The 15,765-nt window shown below is 42.2% G+C and overlaps 1 protein-coding gene and 1 pseudogene across 1 annotated transcript in view; one reads left to right on the top strand and one right to left on the bottom strand.

Annotated features, from left to right (window-relative positions):
* LOC139277097 (serine/threonine-protein kinase OSR1-like) overlaps nt 1–15,765 on the top strand; it is a 269,081-nt gene that overhangs the window by 84,124 nt on the left and 169,192 nt on the right. The window contains exon 3 of the mRNA XM_070895115.1: nt 12,938–13,046. Within this exon, the coding sequence (XP_070751216.1) occupies nt 12,938–13,046 (109 nt within the window). The remainder of the gene's footprint in view (nt 1–12,937; nt 13,047–15,765) is intronic.
* On the bottom strand, nt 15,220–15,457 carry LOC139279293 (U2 spliceosomal RNA; annotated as a pseudogene).

Here is a 15,765-nt window from a genome sequence, read left to right as displayed (position 1 = left end):
ATCACCAAGCTGTCCTCCAGTCTTTGTGATTCAGAGATCAGCCGTGAACAGAAGAACATAAGAAATAGGAGCAGGAGTAGGCCATTTGCCCTCCTGCTCCGCCATTCAATAAGATCATGGCTGATCTGATCATGGACTCGGGTACATTTCCTTGCCCGCTCCCCATAACCCTTTATCCCCTTATCGTTTAAGAAACTCTCTATTTCTGCCTTAAATTTATTCAATGTCCCCAGCTTGCACAGTTCTCTGAGGCAGCGAATTCCTCAAATTTACAACCCTCAGAGAAGACATTTTTCCTCATCTGTTTTAATTCTGAGACCATGTCCCCTAGTTTTAGTTTCCAATATGAGTGGAAATATCCTCTCTGCATCCACCCTGTTGAGCCCCCTCATTATCTTATAAGTTTTAATAAGATCACCTCTCATTCTTCTGAACTCCAGTGTGTACAGGCCCAACCTACTCAACCTATAAGTCAACTGCCTCATCTCCGGAATCAACCTAGTGAATCTTCTCTGAAGAACCGCCAATGCAAGTATATCCTTCCTTAAATATGGAGACCAAAACTGTGCAGTATTCCAGGTGTGGCCTCAACAATACTTTGTACAGTTGTAGCAAGACTTCTCTATTATTCTCTATCCCCCTTGCAATAAAGGCCAACATTCCATTTTCCTTCCTGTTTACTTGCTGTACCTGCATACTAATTTTTTGTGCTTCATGCCCAAGGACCCCCAGGTCTCTCTGTACTGCAGCATTTTGAAATTTTTCTCCATTTAAATTATAATTTGCTTTTCTATTATTTCTGCCAAAGTGGATAACCTCACGTTTTCTCACATTATATTCCATTTGCCAAATTTTTGCCCACTCACTTAGCCTGTCTATATCCCTTTGCAAATTTTTTGTGTGCTCACAATTTGCTTTCCCCACCCATCTTTGTATCATCAAACTTGACTATATTACACTCTGTCCCTTCATCCAAGTCATTAATATAGATTGTAAGTAGTTGAGGACCCAGCACTGATCCCTGCCAACCTGACTAGTCACTGTTTGCCAACCAGAAAATAACCCATTTATCCCAACTTTCTGTTAGCCAATCCTCTACCCATACTAATATATTACCCCCAACCCTGTGAGCTTTTATCTTGTGCAGTAACTTCTTATGTGGCACCTTATCGAATGCCTTCTGGAAATCCAAATACACCACATCCACTGGTTCCCCCTTATTCACCCCACTCGTTACATCCTCAAAGAACTCCAGCAAATTTGTCAAACATGATTTCCCTTTCATAAAACCATGCTGACTCTCATTGATTGAATCATGCTTTTCCAAATGTCCCGCTACTGCTTCCTTAATAATGGACTCCAGCATTTTTCCAACGACAGATGTTAGGCTAACTGGTCTATAGTTTCCTGCTTTTTGTCTGCCTCCTTTTTTAAATAGGGGTGTTATATTTGTGTTTTTTCAGTCTGCTGGGACCGCCCCAGAATCCAGGGAATTTTGGTAGATTACAACCAATGCATCCACTATTTCATAGCCACTTCTTTTAAGACCCTAGGATGTAAGGAATCGGGTCCAGGGGACTTTAGTCGCATTATTTTACCTAGTACTACTTCATTAGTGATTGTATTAAGTTACGATGGATTTTCATCTTGCCTACCCATGCTGTTTCTTGGGTCCTGTTTCTTTGCCAAATTAATGAGACTTGATTAATACAGCCACAATCTGTGGGTATTCGAGTGAGCATGTGTGAAGGGAGTTGGTATGCTGTATGCTTGAGCATCCTTGATCTTATTAAATGGTGGAGCAGGTTCGAGTGGCCAGGTGGCCTATTCCTGCTCCTATTATGTTATTGCATGACTTTTAAAATCAGTGTTAACTAAATGCCATCATTGAGTCTCTTTTTCATCAATAAGGGCTGAGAGGATGTTGCCAATCATGTAACTTAACATGCCAGGTGTAAAAATATTAGCTTTGTAGTCCCAGCTCACTCATACCCAAAGATACAGTTGTCCAGATACCATCTCAGTTGCTCAAAATGCCAAAGCATTTTACAGAATGTTCTGGTACACGAACACATTTAATAAAACGGTCCAGATTCATTGAATAAAATTTACTTGAGGGCAGTATTAATGACATTATTGCATTGTCTGACAGCTGCTTGCTATTACTCCAGGCTGCTGTCGGCAGCAGTAGATTTCGGTCCCTGTGCTCCCCACATTCTGCACTTTGTATAAAACAAAATTTAATGTGAATTATATCCTGTTGTTCTCCAATGTTGCTGCCATTTGATTTTTTTTTTTAGGGGGCAGGGTTCCAAAGGTTCCAAAATCCGTAAATACCCGAACCTCGGCCTGGGTGTTTCCGGATTCGGGAGATCGGAATTATGTTCTGAAATCCGGAAATATCTCAAATCCGGATTGGCCTTGGTCCTGAGGTTTCTGGATTTGGGAGCTCGTACCTGTACTACACTGCGGCATCACACTCTGTGAATGGGTCTTAAACCCACATCCTTCCGACCCAGGTGTGAGTGTGGTTCTAGTTGACGATCACCATCATTGCTATCTGTCGGGCAGATAATTTTAGCTTTTAAAGTAATGATTGTGGTTTTTTTTCTTTGAGTATTCCCTAGAGTATTAAAAACAAAATAGATCTCTCTCCATTCCCAACACTCACCACTGGATGCACCTAATTTTGTTGGTAATTGGACTATGGTTTAGTTAGTGATGACTTGACTTGCTGTGCTTGATCAATGTGCTCTCTGGTTCTTCCAAAGTATCTCTCCCTCTCACATCTGGGAAATAAAAATATAAAAACCTGTTGCTTCTTGTTTTGATCATTTATAGATTCCACTCACTGATAACTGTAATGGGAACTGCAATATTTCACTGAGTAGATTTTGACAGAATTTACCAGAGTTTTTCTTAATTCCAAATTTAGTGTCCAGCTGTAATCAGATTTTTAAAATGAGATTTTAAAATCTCATACAGTAAATAGGCTAAAAAATAAAATGCAGAAAATACGCAGTGAACCATTCAGTACCTGGATGTAAAAGCCAGGTTACCATTTCGGGTGTGGATTTCATCAGATCTTGGGTATTCCTTGGTATCAATTCTGAAGAAGGGGCCCACTCAACATTAATCTGTCTTTCTGTTTCAAATGCTGACTTGATGCTGCATCTTTGCAGACTTATGTATTTTTAGTCCTAAGTTTTAAAAAAAAAATCATACTTTCCAATGTTCATTTTTCACTTTTTTTTGGTTTCTAATTGGAATATTTCTTAGTAAAAGGAAAATATTTTCACAGTGGCACACTGCATAACAGTAACTTGTGAACTTGAATCAGGAGAAATGCCATAATTCAGGATGCTGTGATAGTACATTGTAAGTTTCAGTGAAAGAACTCCTTCATCTGACCATCTCTAGTAATGGCTTCTCTTCTTACCCTGCGCACTATTACTTCGAGTCATCCAAAGATCCATCCTTGACAGTCTTCCTCGTCCATGCTGCTCCTTGTCAACATCATCTACAAACAAGCCATCAGTGTCTACGTGTACACTGTGGGAATCCAGCTCTGCCCTTTTACCTTCTACATTGATGACTCCAGTACCTCTGCTGTCAGACTGCTTCTCTGAAGTCTGTTCTTAAATAAACTGCAGTTTCTTCCAGCCAATCATTGGGAAGACCAAATCCATTGTCTTTGTTCCAATATTTCACCAGACTTGATCACTTCCAATATTTTCCTGGCTGTCCTTTGATCAGCTACCTTCTGTAATCTTCAGCTGATCCAAAGCTGATGCAGTATCCTATCTACCAAGTCCCACTCACCCATTACACCTGTCTTCGCTGACCTAGCTCCTGGTCTCCCAACAACTCAAATTTAAAATTCTCAACCTGATGTTTAAAACCCTTCATGGGCTTGCCCATCGCTATCTCTGCAATCTCCATCTAGCCCTGCAACCCATCCCTCCTGAACTCTTTATTCTGCTGACACTGGCCTTGTGTCTCTCCTGCCTCTCTTCATCCTACCATTAACAACCATGCCTTAGGCCCCACGCTCTGAATTTCCTCACTAATCTCTTTTTTTTTTCTCATCTCCCCCTCCAAGATCCTCCTTTAATACCCATCTTTTTAATCAAGCTTTTAATCTCTCATCAAAATCCTTTGTAACTTAAACCTTTATTAAATCACCGTGGCCTTTTCTGCTCTTGTGAAAATCGCCCCAATTTCTCTCCATAACTAGATTCCCATCCCTCATATCATAAATTTCTGCTTTGCGTCCATTTTGTTTCCCCTTCTACATTTAAAGGTGCTGTATAAATGCAAGTTGTTGCTGTAGTACATTCTTTGTGAACATTTTGAAATATTCGACCGTGTAAAACTGTCTGGCACTTGGAACCAAAGAAGTTTACTGCACATAAAGACCCTCGCGTCTGTGCCGAATCTTTCATAGAACAATGCAAAACTATTTACAATGTTCTTTCTTTGCCCATATCTTCCTCTGCTTCAAATATTTATCTACTTTTCCCTTCAGATTTAGTGGCCTGCACCTCTGCCATTACCTGCAGCAAAACTTTGTATGCATGAAAATTCTTTGTGCCTGGCTAGCTTAGTCATAGGCCTGGCTAGCTGTCAGTACAGCATGAGGCATTTAATCTCGGGGTCCTGAACTCCAACCCCATATTGGGTCAATATTTGGCTCGAGTGGGGCATAAATGCCGGCATCGTCTGGTTGGGCTGTTATGGCCTGTTTCTGTGCTGTATATCTTATGTAAATAATTATTTCCTAAACTGTCTTCGCAGTTTGTTAGTGATTTATTTTAAATTGACACCAGAGAAAGTATTCGCCTTATCAATATTTAAAACATCTTTTATTGAATTCCCTCTTGGCCTTCTCTGGTCCAGTGTACATTGTCCCAGTATCTCAACTCTCCTTTCATAATTATAGTTTTCCATCACTGACCTCGTCTTGGTGAATCTGTACTGTACACTCTATGACTTATGACTTTTTTAATCTGTGTAGTTTTATTGGTGTTATTGAAAACAACACGTCAAAATGTTCCAATTAATGGTTTATTGGTTGAAGTTGACAAAATAAATGTGCAGCTGTGGCATCTCCAGCTGGTAGGCTACAGTGTGTGCATAGCCTTGGTTTATAACCTATTCACTGGCATTTAGTTAAAGCTTTGGGCCTGGCTTTTAATATTGTTTCTCTGCAACTAATCAAATAAGTGGTGCTTGGTCAGAAATGTCTGATTCTGCACATGTTGAGATATGTTCATCTCATAGACTGATAACCACAATATTTAAAAGAAAATGTCTCCATTTATGATGCATTTATTTGTCAATGTTGCTTCATCAAAGGGAAGTATTTCAGTTCTGCGGAACCAGACACTATAGCTATTGCTTGCATCCCCTTCCTGCATTCCTACTCCAGTTTACCCTGATGGTGTGCTACTTTACTGTCTTTTTGTCTGAGTTTAGTTTCAAACTGTTTACTCCCTCCATTATAGGATTGCCCATTTCCACCTACGAAGTATCACATGTCTCTCTCTGTCTCAACACCCACTGCCACAGATATCTTCATTCATGCCTTTGTCACTTCCAGATTCTTTCTGTAATACACTGCTGAAGAGCTTCCTGAGTTTCTGCCTTCATTCTATCTTCCAAAAGTCCCTCTGCGCATCAGCATCGAAGTCATAATGTTCATCTAAAAATCCTAATGAGGTCTTGCTCCCTCCCCAAATCTGCAATCTCCTCCCACCCTCATTCAATCCCCTCTGCTCACCCAATTTTGTTCTATTATATGGTTCGGTATCAAATATATTTTTTAGGGACTGACCATTTGTACTGTTCTTGTTCCTGTTGAATCCCTGCCCCCCCCCCCCCCCCCAAGCCTCCTGCCCGAACCGGAACTGTGGCCCCGAACCGGAAGGAGGGGGTGGGGAAGAGAGGGGAAAGGGAAAGAGACAGGCGGGGAGAGCGCAATTTTGGCGGGGGAAGAGAGGGAGAGAAAGAGCGCCTGGGGGAGTGAGAGAGCTTTGGGGGGAATGAGAGAGAGAGAGAGAGAGAGCTGGGGGTGGGGGAGGGGGGGCGGGGGCAGGGTAGGGGGGGGCGGTGGTGTAGAGGGAGATCGGAAGGGAGAGATGATCTTCCAATCCAGAAGTCACGACTCTGTCACTATTCACTTCATACCCAATAAATCTGTTAGCAATCCGTACTGTTGCGCAAGTGGTAATTTTGTTAGTTATGTGACTAGTTGCCTGCGATGGTTAAATACCAAATTACACACTAGACACATGCCAGTACCGTTAATGTGTGTTTAATACAGGAAAAGTACAAGACTCAATACTTATTCTCTCATTCTTCAATACAGGAAAAGTACAAGACTCACCACTTATACTCTATAGTTACTCGATACAAAAGAAGTATAAGACTCACTACTTATACTCTATTTAACTCTGCTTAACTCTGCAGAAAGGCGATCCAAAGGGTGTTCCTTTCCACTCAAAATACTAACTCTGTTCAATTCTGTTCAACTCAACTCTGTTTAACTCTGCAAACAATGTGTTCCTTGATGCTCAAAATACTCTGTTTAACTCAACATACTCTCATAGTTACCCAATACGTCCCGGGTGATCAATTCGGTCCTGACACTGTTCCTTCAAGGATTGCTCCCTGGTCCCTGCTTCTGTTGAGTGTTGGTCCCAGGTTCTCGCTACGGACTGTCCCAACGTGTCCATTTTTATACCTTTTTTTGTTCCTTTGTTAGCCGTATAGGTTGCTACTAATTGCCTGCTTGTTTCTACACGATACAGAGACATTCTGCTGTTGTCTCAACTTGTCTCTCGCCTCCAAAAGTTATTACCAAGTTGGGAGTCTCCCTTCCCGTGTGCGACCATTAACTTGATCCCGGGAATTCTTTCTTATCACCCCCCCTGCTGTAGCCACAGCTGGTCCTGTGATGGTGGGTAACTCCCTCCTATCCGTCAGCCTTCAATTTGTTATTCCTAGCCTGACCTTTTTGTTCGGTCATTAGTGCTGGAACTTTGCTATTTGGCTTTATTATCCCGTGACTTTCTCTGATGGTTATGACTCTACCTCATCCCTTAACCTCGGTCAATGAGATAATGCCTGCTTGTTTTTTTGTGCAAATGAGCTTTAGTTTTTTTAGATCCCAGGTCTGAGCTAACTTCTTAATCCTTTCTGATATTTCCACAATAACCAATGCCCCATCTATGGCGGGGGGGAGGGGAGTCATGCACTCACGCTGAGGAGCAAGGGACATCGGCTAGGGGAGGCAACACTCGTGCTGTGAAGCAAGGGACTTTGACTGGGGGGAGGAATGCACTTGCGCTGGGGTAAAGAACTTCGGCTGGCACTAGGTGGCTTCTGGGGAGATCTATCCTCTGTGGCTTCTGGAAGCCAAAGTGGATCGAGTTACAATTTGCAAAGTCAATGAGAACATGAGCTGGGCGCTTCCAGTAACACGTTCCAGAGAAACTTCAGTGTGTGGCTTATCCTCCAAGGGGACCAATCAGATGAGGGGTGGCCATTTTTACAGTACAAATAAATGCATCCTTTTTTTTTAAACGCACTTTGAAGCGCCTTGGGATATTTTATTATGTTAACGGCACTATATAAATATAAGTTGCTGTATTCTACACTTCCCCCATTCTGCTATTGATGACTGATCTTGCAGCCACCTTGGTCTCACTTTCTGGACCTCTACCATATTGCTTCATTTGTTCCTATCTTCAAAAGCTTCTGTAACACCCACCTCTTCAAATCACTTCAGCATCTTTACCTAACCATCCTCCTTCTGTTCTGCTTGAATATGACCTCTTGGCCCTTGCAGCTAAAGGGATCAAGGGGTATGGAGAGAGAGCAGGAATGGGGTACTGAAGTTGCGTGATTAGCCATGATCATATTGAATGGTGGTGCAGGCTCGAATGGCTGAATGGCCTACTCCTGCACCTATTTTCTATGTTTCAAATGGAAGCATTTTTCTACATCAAAGGCGCTATATAAATGCACGCTGTTGTAAGACTCTGGAAAGACAGTCTTTGTTTCTAGCCTGAATAATCACGCTGGATTTTCTGGTTTGGAACCTTTTTGACATTTCCTGATCATGCAGTTAAGTGACGATCAGATTTGTATTTTATGTGACACAAAACATTGTCAAAAGCGTCCTATTTTCAGACTTTGTAATCAGATGATATAATAACTAAATCTGAATTGGGAAATATTATTGTCATTTGCCAGTGATGTAATATGAGGCAAGGCTCTTCTAGCCAAATCTTCCTCTCCAAAATGATGGCCATTTTCCTTTAATCAAATTGTTTCTGGTAGGTCATTGCTCAACATCTGAGCAGCCTCGATATGGTGGCATTCAATATATGAACTATTCAGTACAAAAAAACGCAAATAACAAAATGAAGATGATTTTTAAGCGAAAAGTTTAAGGGGGATTCTGACAGTGAAAGTAGCCTCTCTTTAAACTCTTTGAGTGACAGCTGAGTTTGCTCTTTAAGCACAATATAGCTCTACAGACCAACAAATGAAAGTACTTCACAAACTCTTTGCGCCCAAATTTGGCCAGGAGTTGCTTCGCTTTTTTTGGAGCAACTTGATTTTCCTGGAGTATCTTAAAAATCCCCATTCTGCACATTTAATTTGCGCCAGTGTAAGTGAGTTAGTTAGGATTGTTTTTAGTTTAGTTTTTTTTTCAAAAGGGGGCATTACCAGCCACCTACGCATGTTTTGGCCATTTAAGCCAGTTTGGACAGCTAATAGTTGCTTCAAACTAACTTAGGCCAACGTATGTGGCCGCATAGAAAACCCTTGCGGAGAATTAAGAAATCAGCGCAGGTAGCCAGAGATAGGGGGCAGAAGAGAAGCACAGAGGACCTTGCAAAGCACTAAACACCTTCACAACAACATAAAAACCATCAATAATAAATAAAAATAAATAAATAAAAGCCCTTCGAGGGACTAGACTTCTCTGAGGGACTGGACTTCTCTCCAGGGAAAACTTAATCAGTGTTGGGGCATAACAATTTGACATGTGCCCACACAATGCAATGTTCTCTGCACACTGCTGCCTGCTGGCCCATGTTTTATCAGGAGGTTCTGCTGAAGATTATCAGGTCGTCCTTTTGGCCAGGGATAGGGGCGGCGAGCATCAGGTCCAACTCACAGCCTGCAGGACGCGCTGGGAGGGCGCGGAGCTACTGCGCATGCGCGCAGCTGCCGGCACTGTTTTCGGCGCAGGGCTATAGCTCCGCCCCCCACTCCGCGAGCAACGCTGCGCCAGGACCCGGGACACAGCAGAGTTTTTTGAGCACACAGTCGCTGCATTTTGGGAGAGTGTGCCGGAAAAAGGGGTTGGGAAAATTTGGGCCCATAGAAACTTAAGACACAAAAGGAGGCCATGCTGGCTCTTTGTGCGCAGCTAAGCACGGCTGATTCTTCTACATTCCTTCTAATTTTTGGGGAAGCCATTGTCCCGTTAACTTTGCTGTGTGGCCATGCATGCACAGTATCTTTTCCAGCAGGAACAGCTGGTGAGTGGCTTGCGATCGATCGCCCAATCAATGTGCGGCCACACAGCTTTTGGGAGATGTTGGTTGCACACCCGGTTTTTGTCCGTAACCCTGTAAGTCCCTCATCAAATCCCTCATCAACTCTCTCTTCAAATTATTTACGGAATCAGTTTTCACCACCTTTTCAGGTAGAGTATTCCAGATCCCAACAACTGTCCGAGTGGAAAATATTTCACCTCATCTTCCCTCTAGATCTTTTGCCAATGATTTTAAATCTATGACCTCTGGTTTTTAACCAACTCGCTAAAGGGAATAGTTTTTCTCTTTCTACTCTATCTAAACCACATCATCTTGAAAACCTCAATTAGGTCATCTCTTTCTCTTCTCTGTTCCAAGGAGTACAGCCCAAACTTTTACAACCTCTCCTCATCCCTGGTAACATTCCCAACAAGAGAGAGCCCAACCACCGCCCCATGACATTCAGCGGCATTACTATTGCCACATTTCCCAACATCAACTTCCTGGGGTTCAGCATTGACCAGAAACTTTAACTGGACCAGCCACATAAATACTCTGTGCAAGAGCAGGTCAGAGGCTGGATATGTGGAGAGTGTCTCAGGTACTGACTCTCCAAAGCCTTTCCACCATCTACAAGACATAATTCAGGAGTGTGATTGAATACTCTCCACTTGCTGAGATGAGTGCAGCTCCAACAGCACTCAAGAAGTTCAACACTATCCAAGGCAAAGCAGTTTGCTTGATTGGCACCCCATCCATCACCTTAAACATTTTCTCCCTACAGCACTGACACTGAGGCGGCAGTGTGTACCATTTACAAGATGCACTGCAGTAACTCGCTACGATTTCTTTGACAGCGCCTCTCACGACCTCTACCATCTCAAAGAACAAGGGCAGCTGGCATATGGGAACACCATCAATTAGAACCAATGCATCCACTATCCCTGCTGCTACTTCTCAAAACCCTAGGATGCAAGCCATCAGGTCCAGGGGATTTATCCACTTTTAGTCCCATTATCTTACTGAGTACTACCTCCTGATTGTGTTAATTCCTCCCCCCATAGTCCTTTGACTATCCGCAGTTGGGATATTGTTAGTGTCCTCTACCGTAAAGACTGATATAAAATATTTGTTCAAAGTTTCTGCCAGCTCCATGCTCCCCATCACTAATTCCCTGGTCTCGTCCTCTCGGGAGGCAACATTTACCTTAGCCACTCCTTTCCTTTTTATATACCTATAGAAACTCTTGCTATCTGTTTTTATATTTTGTGCTAGTTTACTTTCATAGTCTATCTTCCCTTTCCTAATCATTTTTTTAGTCGTTCTTTGCTGGCTTTTAAAAGCTTCCCAGTCTTCTGTCTTCTGACTAGTTTTTGTTCTTGTTTTTAATTGAATACCATCCTTTATTTCTTTAGTTAACCACGGATGACTATCGTTTCCTTTACACCCTTTCTTCCTCACTGGAATATATTTTCGAGAGTGATGAAATAGCTTCTTAAATGACCGACACAGTTCATCAACTGTCCTACACTTTAATCTATTTTCCCAGTCCACTTTAGCCAACTCTGCCCTCCATACCTTTGTAGTCTCCTTTATTTAAGCTTAGTGCGCTGGTTTGAGATCCAACTTTCTCGCCCTCCATTTGAATTTGAAATTCAACCATGCTGTGATCACTCATTCCAAGGGGATCCTTTACTAGGCGATTGTCTCGTTATACAGGACCAGATCTAAGATAGCCTGGTCGGTTCCATTACATACTGCTCAAGGAACCCGTCCCATCAGCGCTCTATGAACACTTCCTCAAGGCTACCCTGACCAATTTGATTTACCCGATCAATATGGAGGTTAAAATCATCAATGATTATTGCTGTTTCCTTTTTACAAGCCCCCACTATTTCTTGGTTTATATGCCGACCAACAGAATTGCGACTGTTAGGGGCCTATAGACTACGCCCACCAATGACTTTTTCCCCCCTTATTATTCCTTATCTCCACCCAAATTGTTTCAACATCCTGATCATTTGAGCCAGTATCGTTTCTCACGATTGCAGTGATTCCATCCTTTATCAACAGAGCTACCCCACCTCCTTTTCCTTTCTGTCTGTCCTTCCGAATTGTCAAGTACCCCTGAACATTGAATTCCCAGTCCTGGTCACCTTGCAACCACGCCTCTGTATGGCTATCAGATCATACCCATTTGTAACTATTTGTGCCAACAGCTCATCTAATTTGTTACGAATGCTGCATGCATTCAGATAACGAGCTTTTAAATGTGTTTTCTTACCATTTTTTCCTGCTTTGGCCCCAGTTTCTGATACGCTCTTTTGTTTATAGATTTTGTCCCTTCCTGTCACGCTCTGGTTTTTGTTTCCCCCAATGCTAACCTTCACCTTGTTCTTTGAGCTTTTAGGTTTCTGCTCACCTAAACTGCTCCCCCCCCACTAATTAGTTTAAAGCTCTCTCTTTAGTCCTCCCAAAGTGCAAACTTATTCTAGGTTACTTTTTTTTACATTTCCCAGTCAAAGGAATCGCTATCTTATTTCATTTTAATGATATGTAGTTTACAGTTAACATATTATGGGAACCATCAAAATGCAATAAGCCGTTAATCTCTTTGAGAAGTGCGAAGAAGGAAAAAAAAATTAAGGACATAAAAGACTTGTACTTCCATAACCTTTATTTGGAGCAGTGGAAACCATGATGATTCAACTTCAAAAGGAACCAAAATTTTTTAAAAAAGTAGCTCACCAGTAACTTGCCCTCGGCATTACTCATGGTCAGTTGATGGGTAGTTTTTATTAACTAGCAAGATTACAGTGGAGCAAACAAAATACTGCAGATAGTGAAACTCTGAAGTAAAACAGAAAATGCAAGAAACACTCAGCATCTGTGTAGAGAGAAACATTTCAGGTTAATGATCTTTCAGCAGAAACTCCATTACAGTGAAGTTGGGAGACACTTTGAGAACTCATTCCATGGTACCATCTAGTGACCAGAGGCTGCAGCTTCATTGTGACAGTTGACATAGGAAAATATTAATCGAGCAAAATGTTGAGACAGGATGACCAAACAAGGAAGTAAAGTTTGTGGAAACTCAATGAGTGTGCCCTAGATGAACATTTTCATAATGTATAGATTTGAATATTTATTCATGCTGTGCATGGTAAAATATTTTTATTTTTAGGACCTGTACTTTTGATTTTTAAGTTTGCCAGCTGGAAGATGTTTATTGGAATAGCAACTTCTTATGCTACCCACAAACATTGTAACCCTTCAAAGTAGATCATCATTGCATTTCATATTACCTATGGGGAGTGGTTTCTTCAGAAAAATTTTGTCAATGTCTTAACAGAAATTTCTGTATTTTCTTCTCTCAACAGAAAGAAATTCAAGCAATGAGTCAGTGCCATCACCGGAACATTGTGTCATATTACACCTCATTTGTGGTAAAGGATGAGCTATGGTTGGTGATGAAGTTGCTCAGTGGTGGTGAGTGTTTTTGCTCTGAACAGGTCTACAGACTGGAAGTTCCTATATTTAGTCTCTTGTATGAGCGGAGTTGTATTTTTTTCAAACTCTCTGATAATGGGCTGTTTCAATTGATCTCCATATTGTTGGGGTAGCACATCGAGAAATCAGCTCCCAATTGTTGGGATATCGTGCAGAGAATATCTTCCCCCAACCCTCAACGTAGTACATAGAAGATACTATGGATTGGAAAGCAGCTAATGTAACGCCTCTGTTTTTAAAAAAAAAAAGGGGGCAGGCAAAAGGCAGGTAACTATAGGCCGGTTAGTTTAACATCTGTAGTGGGGAAAATGCTTGAAACTATCATTAAGAAAGAAATAGCGGGATATCTAAATAGGAATATTCCAATCAAGCAGACGCAGCATGGATTCATGAAAGGGAAATCATGTTTAACTAACTTACTGGAATTCTTTGAGAATATAACTAGCATGGTGGATAGAGGTGTACCGATGGATGTGGTGTATTTAGATTTCCAAAAGGCATTCGATAAGGTGCCACACAAAAGGTTACTGCAGAAGATAGAGGTATGTGGCGTCGGAGGAAATGTATTAGCATGGATAGAGAATTGGCTGGCTAACAGAAAGCAGAGAGTCGGGATAAATGGGTCCTTTTCCGGTTGGAAATCGGTGGTTAGTGGTGTGCCACAGGGATCAGTGCTGGGACCACAACTGTTTACAATATACATAGATGACCTAGAAGAGGGGACAGAGTGTACTGCAACAAAATTTGCAGATGACACTAAGATTAGTGGGAAAGCAGGTTGTGTAGAGGACTCAGAGAGGCTGCAAAGAGATTTGGATAGGTTAAGCGAATGGGCTAAGGTTTGGCAGATGGAATACAATGTCAGAAAGTGTGAGGTCATCCACTTTGGGGGAAAAAAAAACAGTAAAAGGGAATATTATTTGAATGGGGAGAAATTACAACATGCTGTGGTGCAGAGGGACCTGGGGATCCTTGTGCATGAAACTCTTTTAGAATGAAACCCCAAAAGTTAGTTTGCAGGTGCAGCAGGTAATCAGGAAGGTGAATGGAATGTTGGCCTTCATTGCGAGAGGGATGGAGTACAAAAGCAGGGAGGTCTTGCTGCAACTGTATAAGGTATTGGTAAGGCTGCACCTGGAGTACTGCGTGCAGTTTTGGTTACCTTACTTAAGGAAGGATATACTGGCTTTGGAAGGGGTACAGAGACGATTCACTAGGCTGATTCCAGAGATGAGGGGGTTACCTTATGATAGATTGAGTAGACTGGGTCTTTACTCGTTGGAGTTCAGAAGGATGAGGGGTGATTTTATAGAAACATTTAAAATCATGAAAGGGATAGACAAGATAGAGGCAGAGAGGTTGTTTCCACTGGTCGGGGAGACTAGAACTAGGGGGCACAGCCTCAAAATATGGAGGAGCCAATTTAAAACCGAGTTGAGAAAGAATTTCTTCTCCCAGAGGGTTGTGAATCTGTGGAATTCTCTGCCCAAGGAAGCAGTTGAGGCTGGCTCATTGAATGTTTTCAAGTCAAAGATAGATAGATTTTTAACCATTAAGGGTTACGGGGAGAGGGCGGGTAAGTGGGGCTGAGTCCACGACCAGATCAGCCATGATCTTATTGAATGGCGGAGCAGGCTCGAGGGGTTAGATGGCCTACTCCTGTTCCTAATTCTTATGTTCTTATACCTTCCCCCCACCCCCCCATTGTTGTTGTGGTTGTCGGCTTTCAGAAATTTTGAGTATTTAACTTGGGATTTTTGGATAATATATTAACTCAAATCCTACTCGAGGTTAATTCCACAACAAAACAGTGTCCTGGGATTCAAATTACAGTTCAGCACTTGAGCAATTAAGCCCTGTCAAAGTGTCTATCCAGGGCGATATTTCTCTAGTGCAACAAGTTTCCGAGGGAGTATTTGTTAGAAAAGTTACATTTAGCCTGCAAACAGAGAAAATGTGGTGTGCTTGATATTTTCTGTCACAAGGAACATTATAAAATACATTAAAATTCTCTAAATGTTACTCTTTGTTCATGTTTTTTTTTTAATTCATAGCCAATCGTTCCAATTCTTTGTCAAATCACAAACGCCAGAGGTGACCTTGCACACATCAAGGATCACTCTGCGCCAATGCTCTTAGCCAAAAGGCCTAGAGCCACTGCACCGTTCCTGGAAGTACTGCAATACCAGGTTCGTGCCATGGAGGTGGATGGGTCAGGCCCCCCACACACCTCCGTGGAGGTGGATGGGTCAAGCCACCCCACCCACCTCCTATTTCCAAAAAGCAAGCATATACCTTCCTGATCCAGGGAGAACCACTTTGGGGTCATGGTGGCTACTCCCCTGTCAGGTCAATTACGCATGATCTTAGCCAAAAGGCCGAGAAGCGATATGTTCATGTTATTTGTAACTAAATCAGCCAGTTGGTCTTTAATTGGCCTCATCTTACTTAAGTGGCCATCAATCTGCCTTTTAGAAGATGGGAGAAATGCATGTGAGCCTACAGTATGCAGTTCACACAATGAGGGGGTTTATTATTACGACCCCTCTCCTTCCCCGTTGCCCATTTCCCCCCGCCGCACACCCAAGGTCATATGACCAGATATTGAGCAGTAAAGGTATGGTTCTGGGATCAACATACAAGAGCTGGTGAGGCTGAACTGGAAAAGAAATATTGGAGGAAAGAAAGTACATAAGAA

This window comes from Pristiophorus japonicus, chromosome 1, assembly GCF_044704955.1.
Source record: "Pristiophorus japonicus isolate sPriJap1 chromosome 1, sPriJap1.hap1, whole genome shotgun sequence".
Classification (NCBI taxonomy): domain Eukaryota; kingdom Metazoa; phylum Chordata; class Chondrichthyes; family Pristiophoridae; genus Pristiophorus; species Pristiophorus japonicus.
Note: the sequence above shows the minus strand (reverse complement) of the source record. Positions and strands in the feature narration are given on the sequence as shown.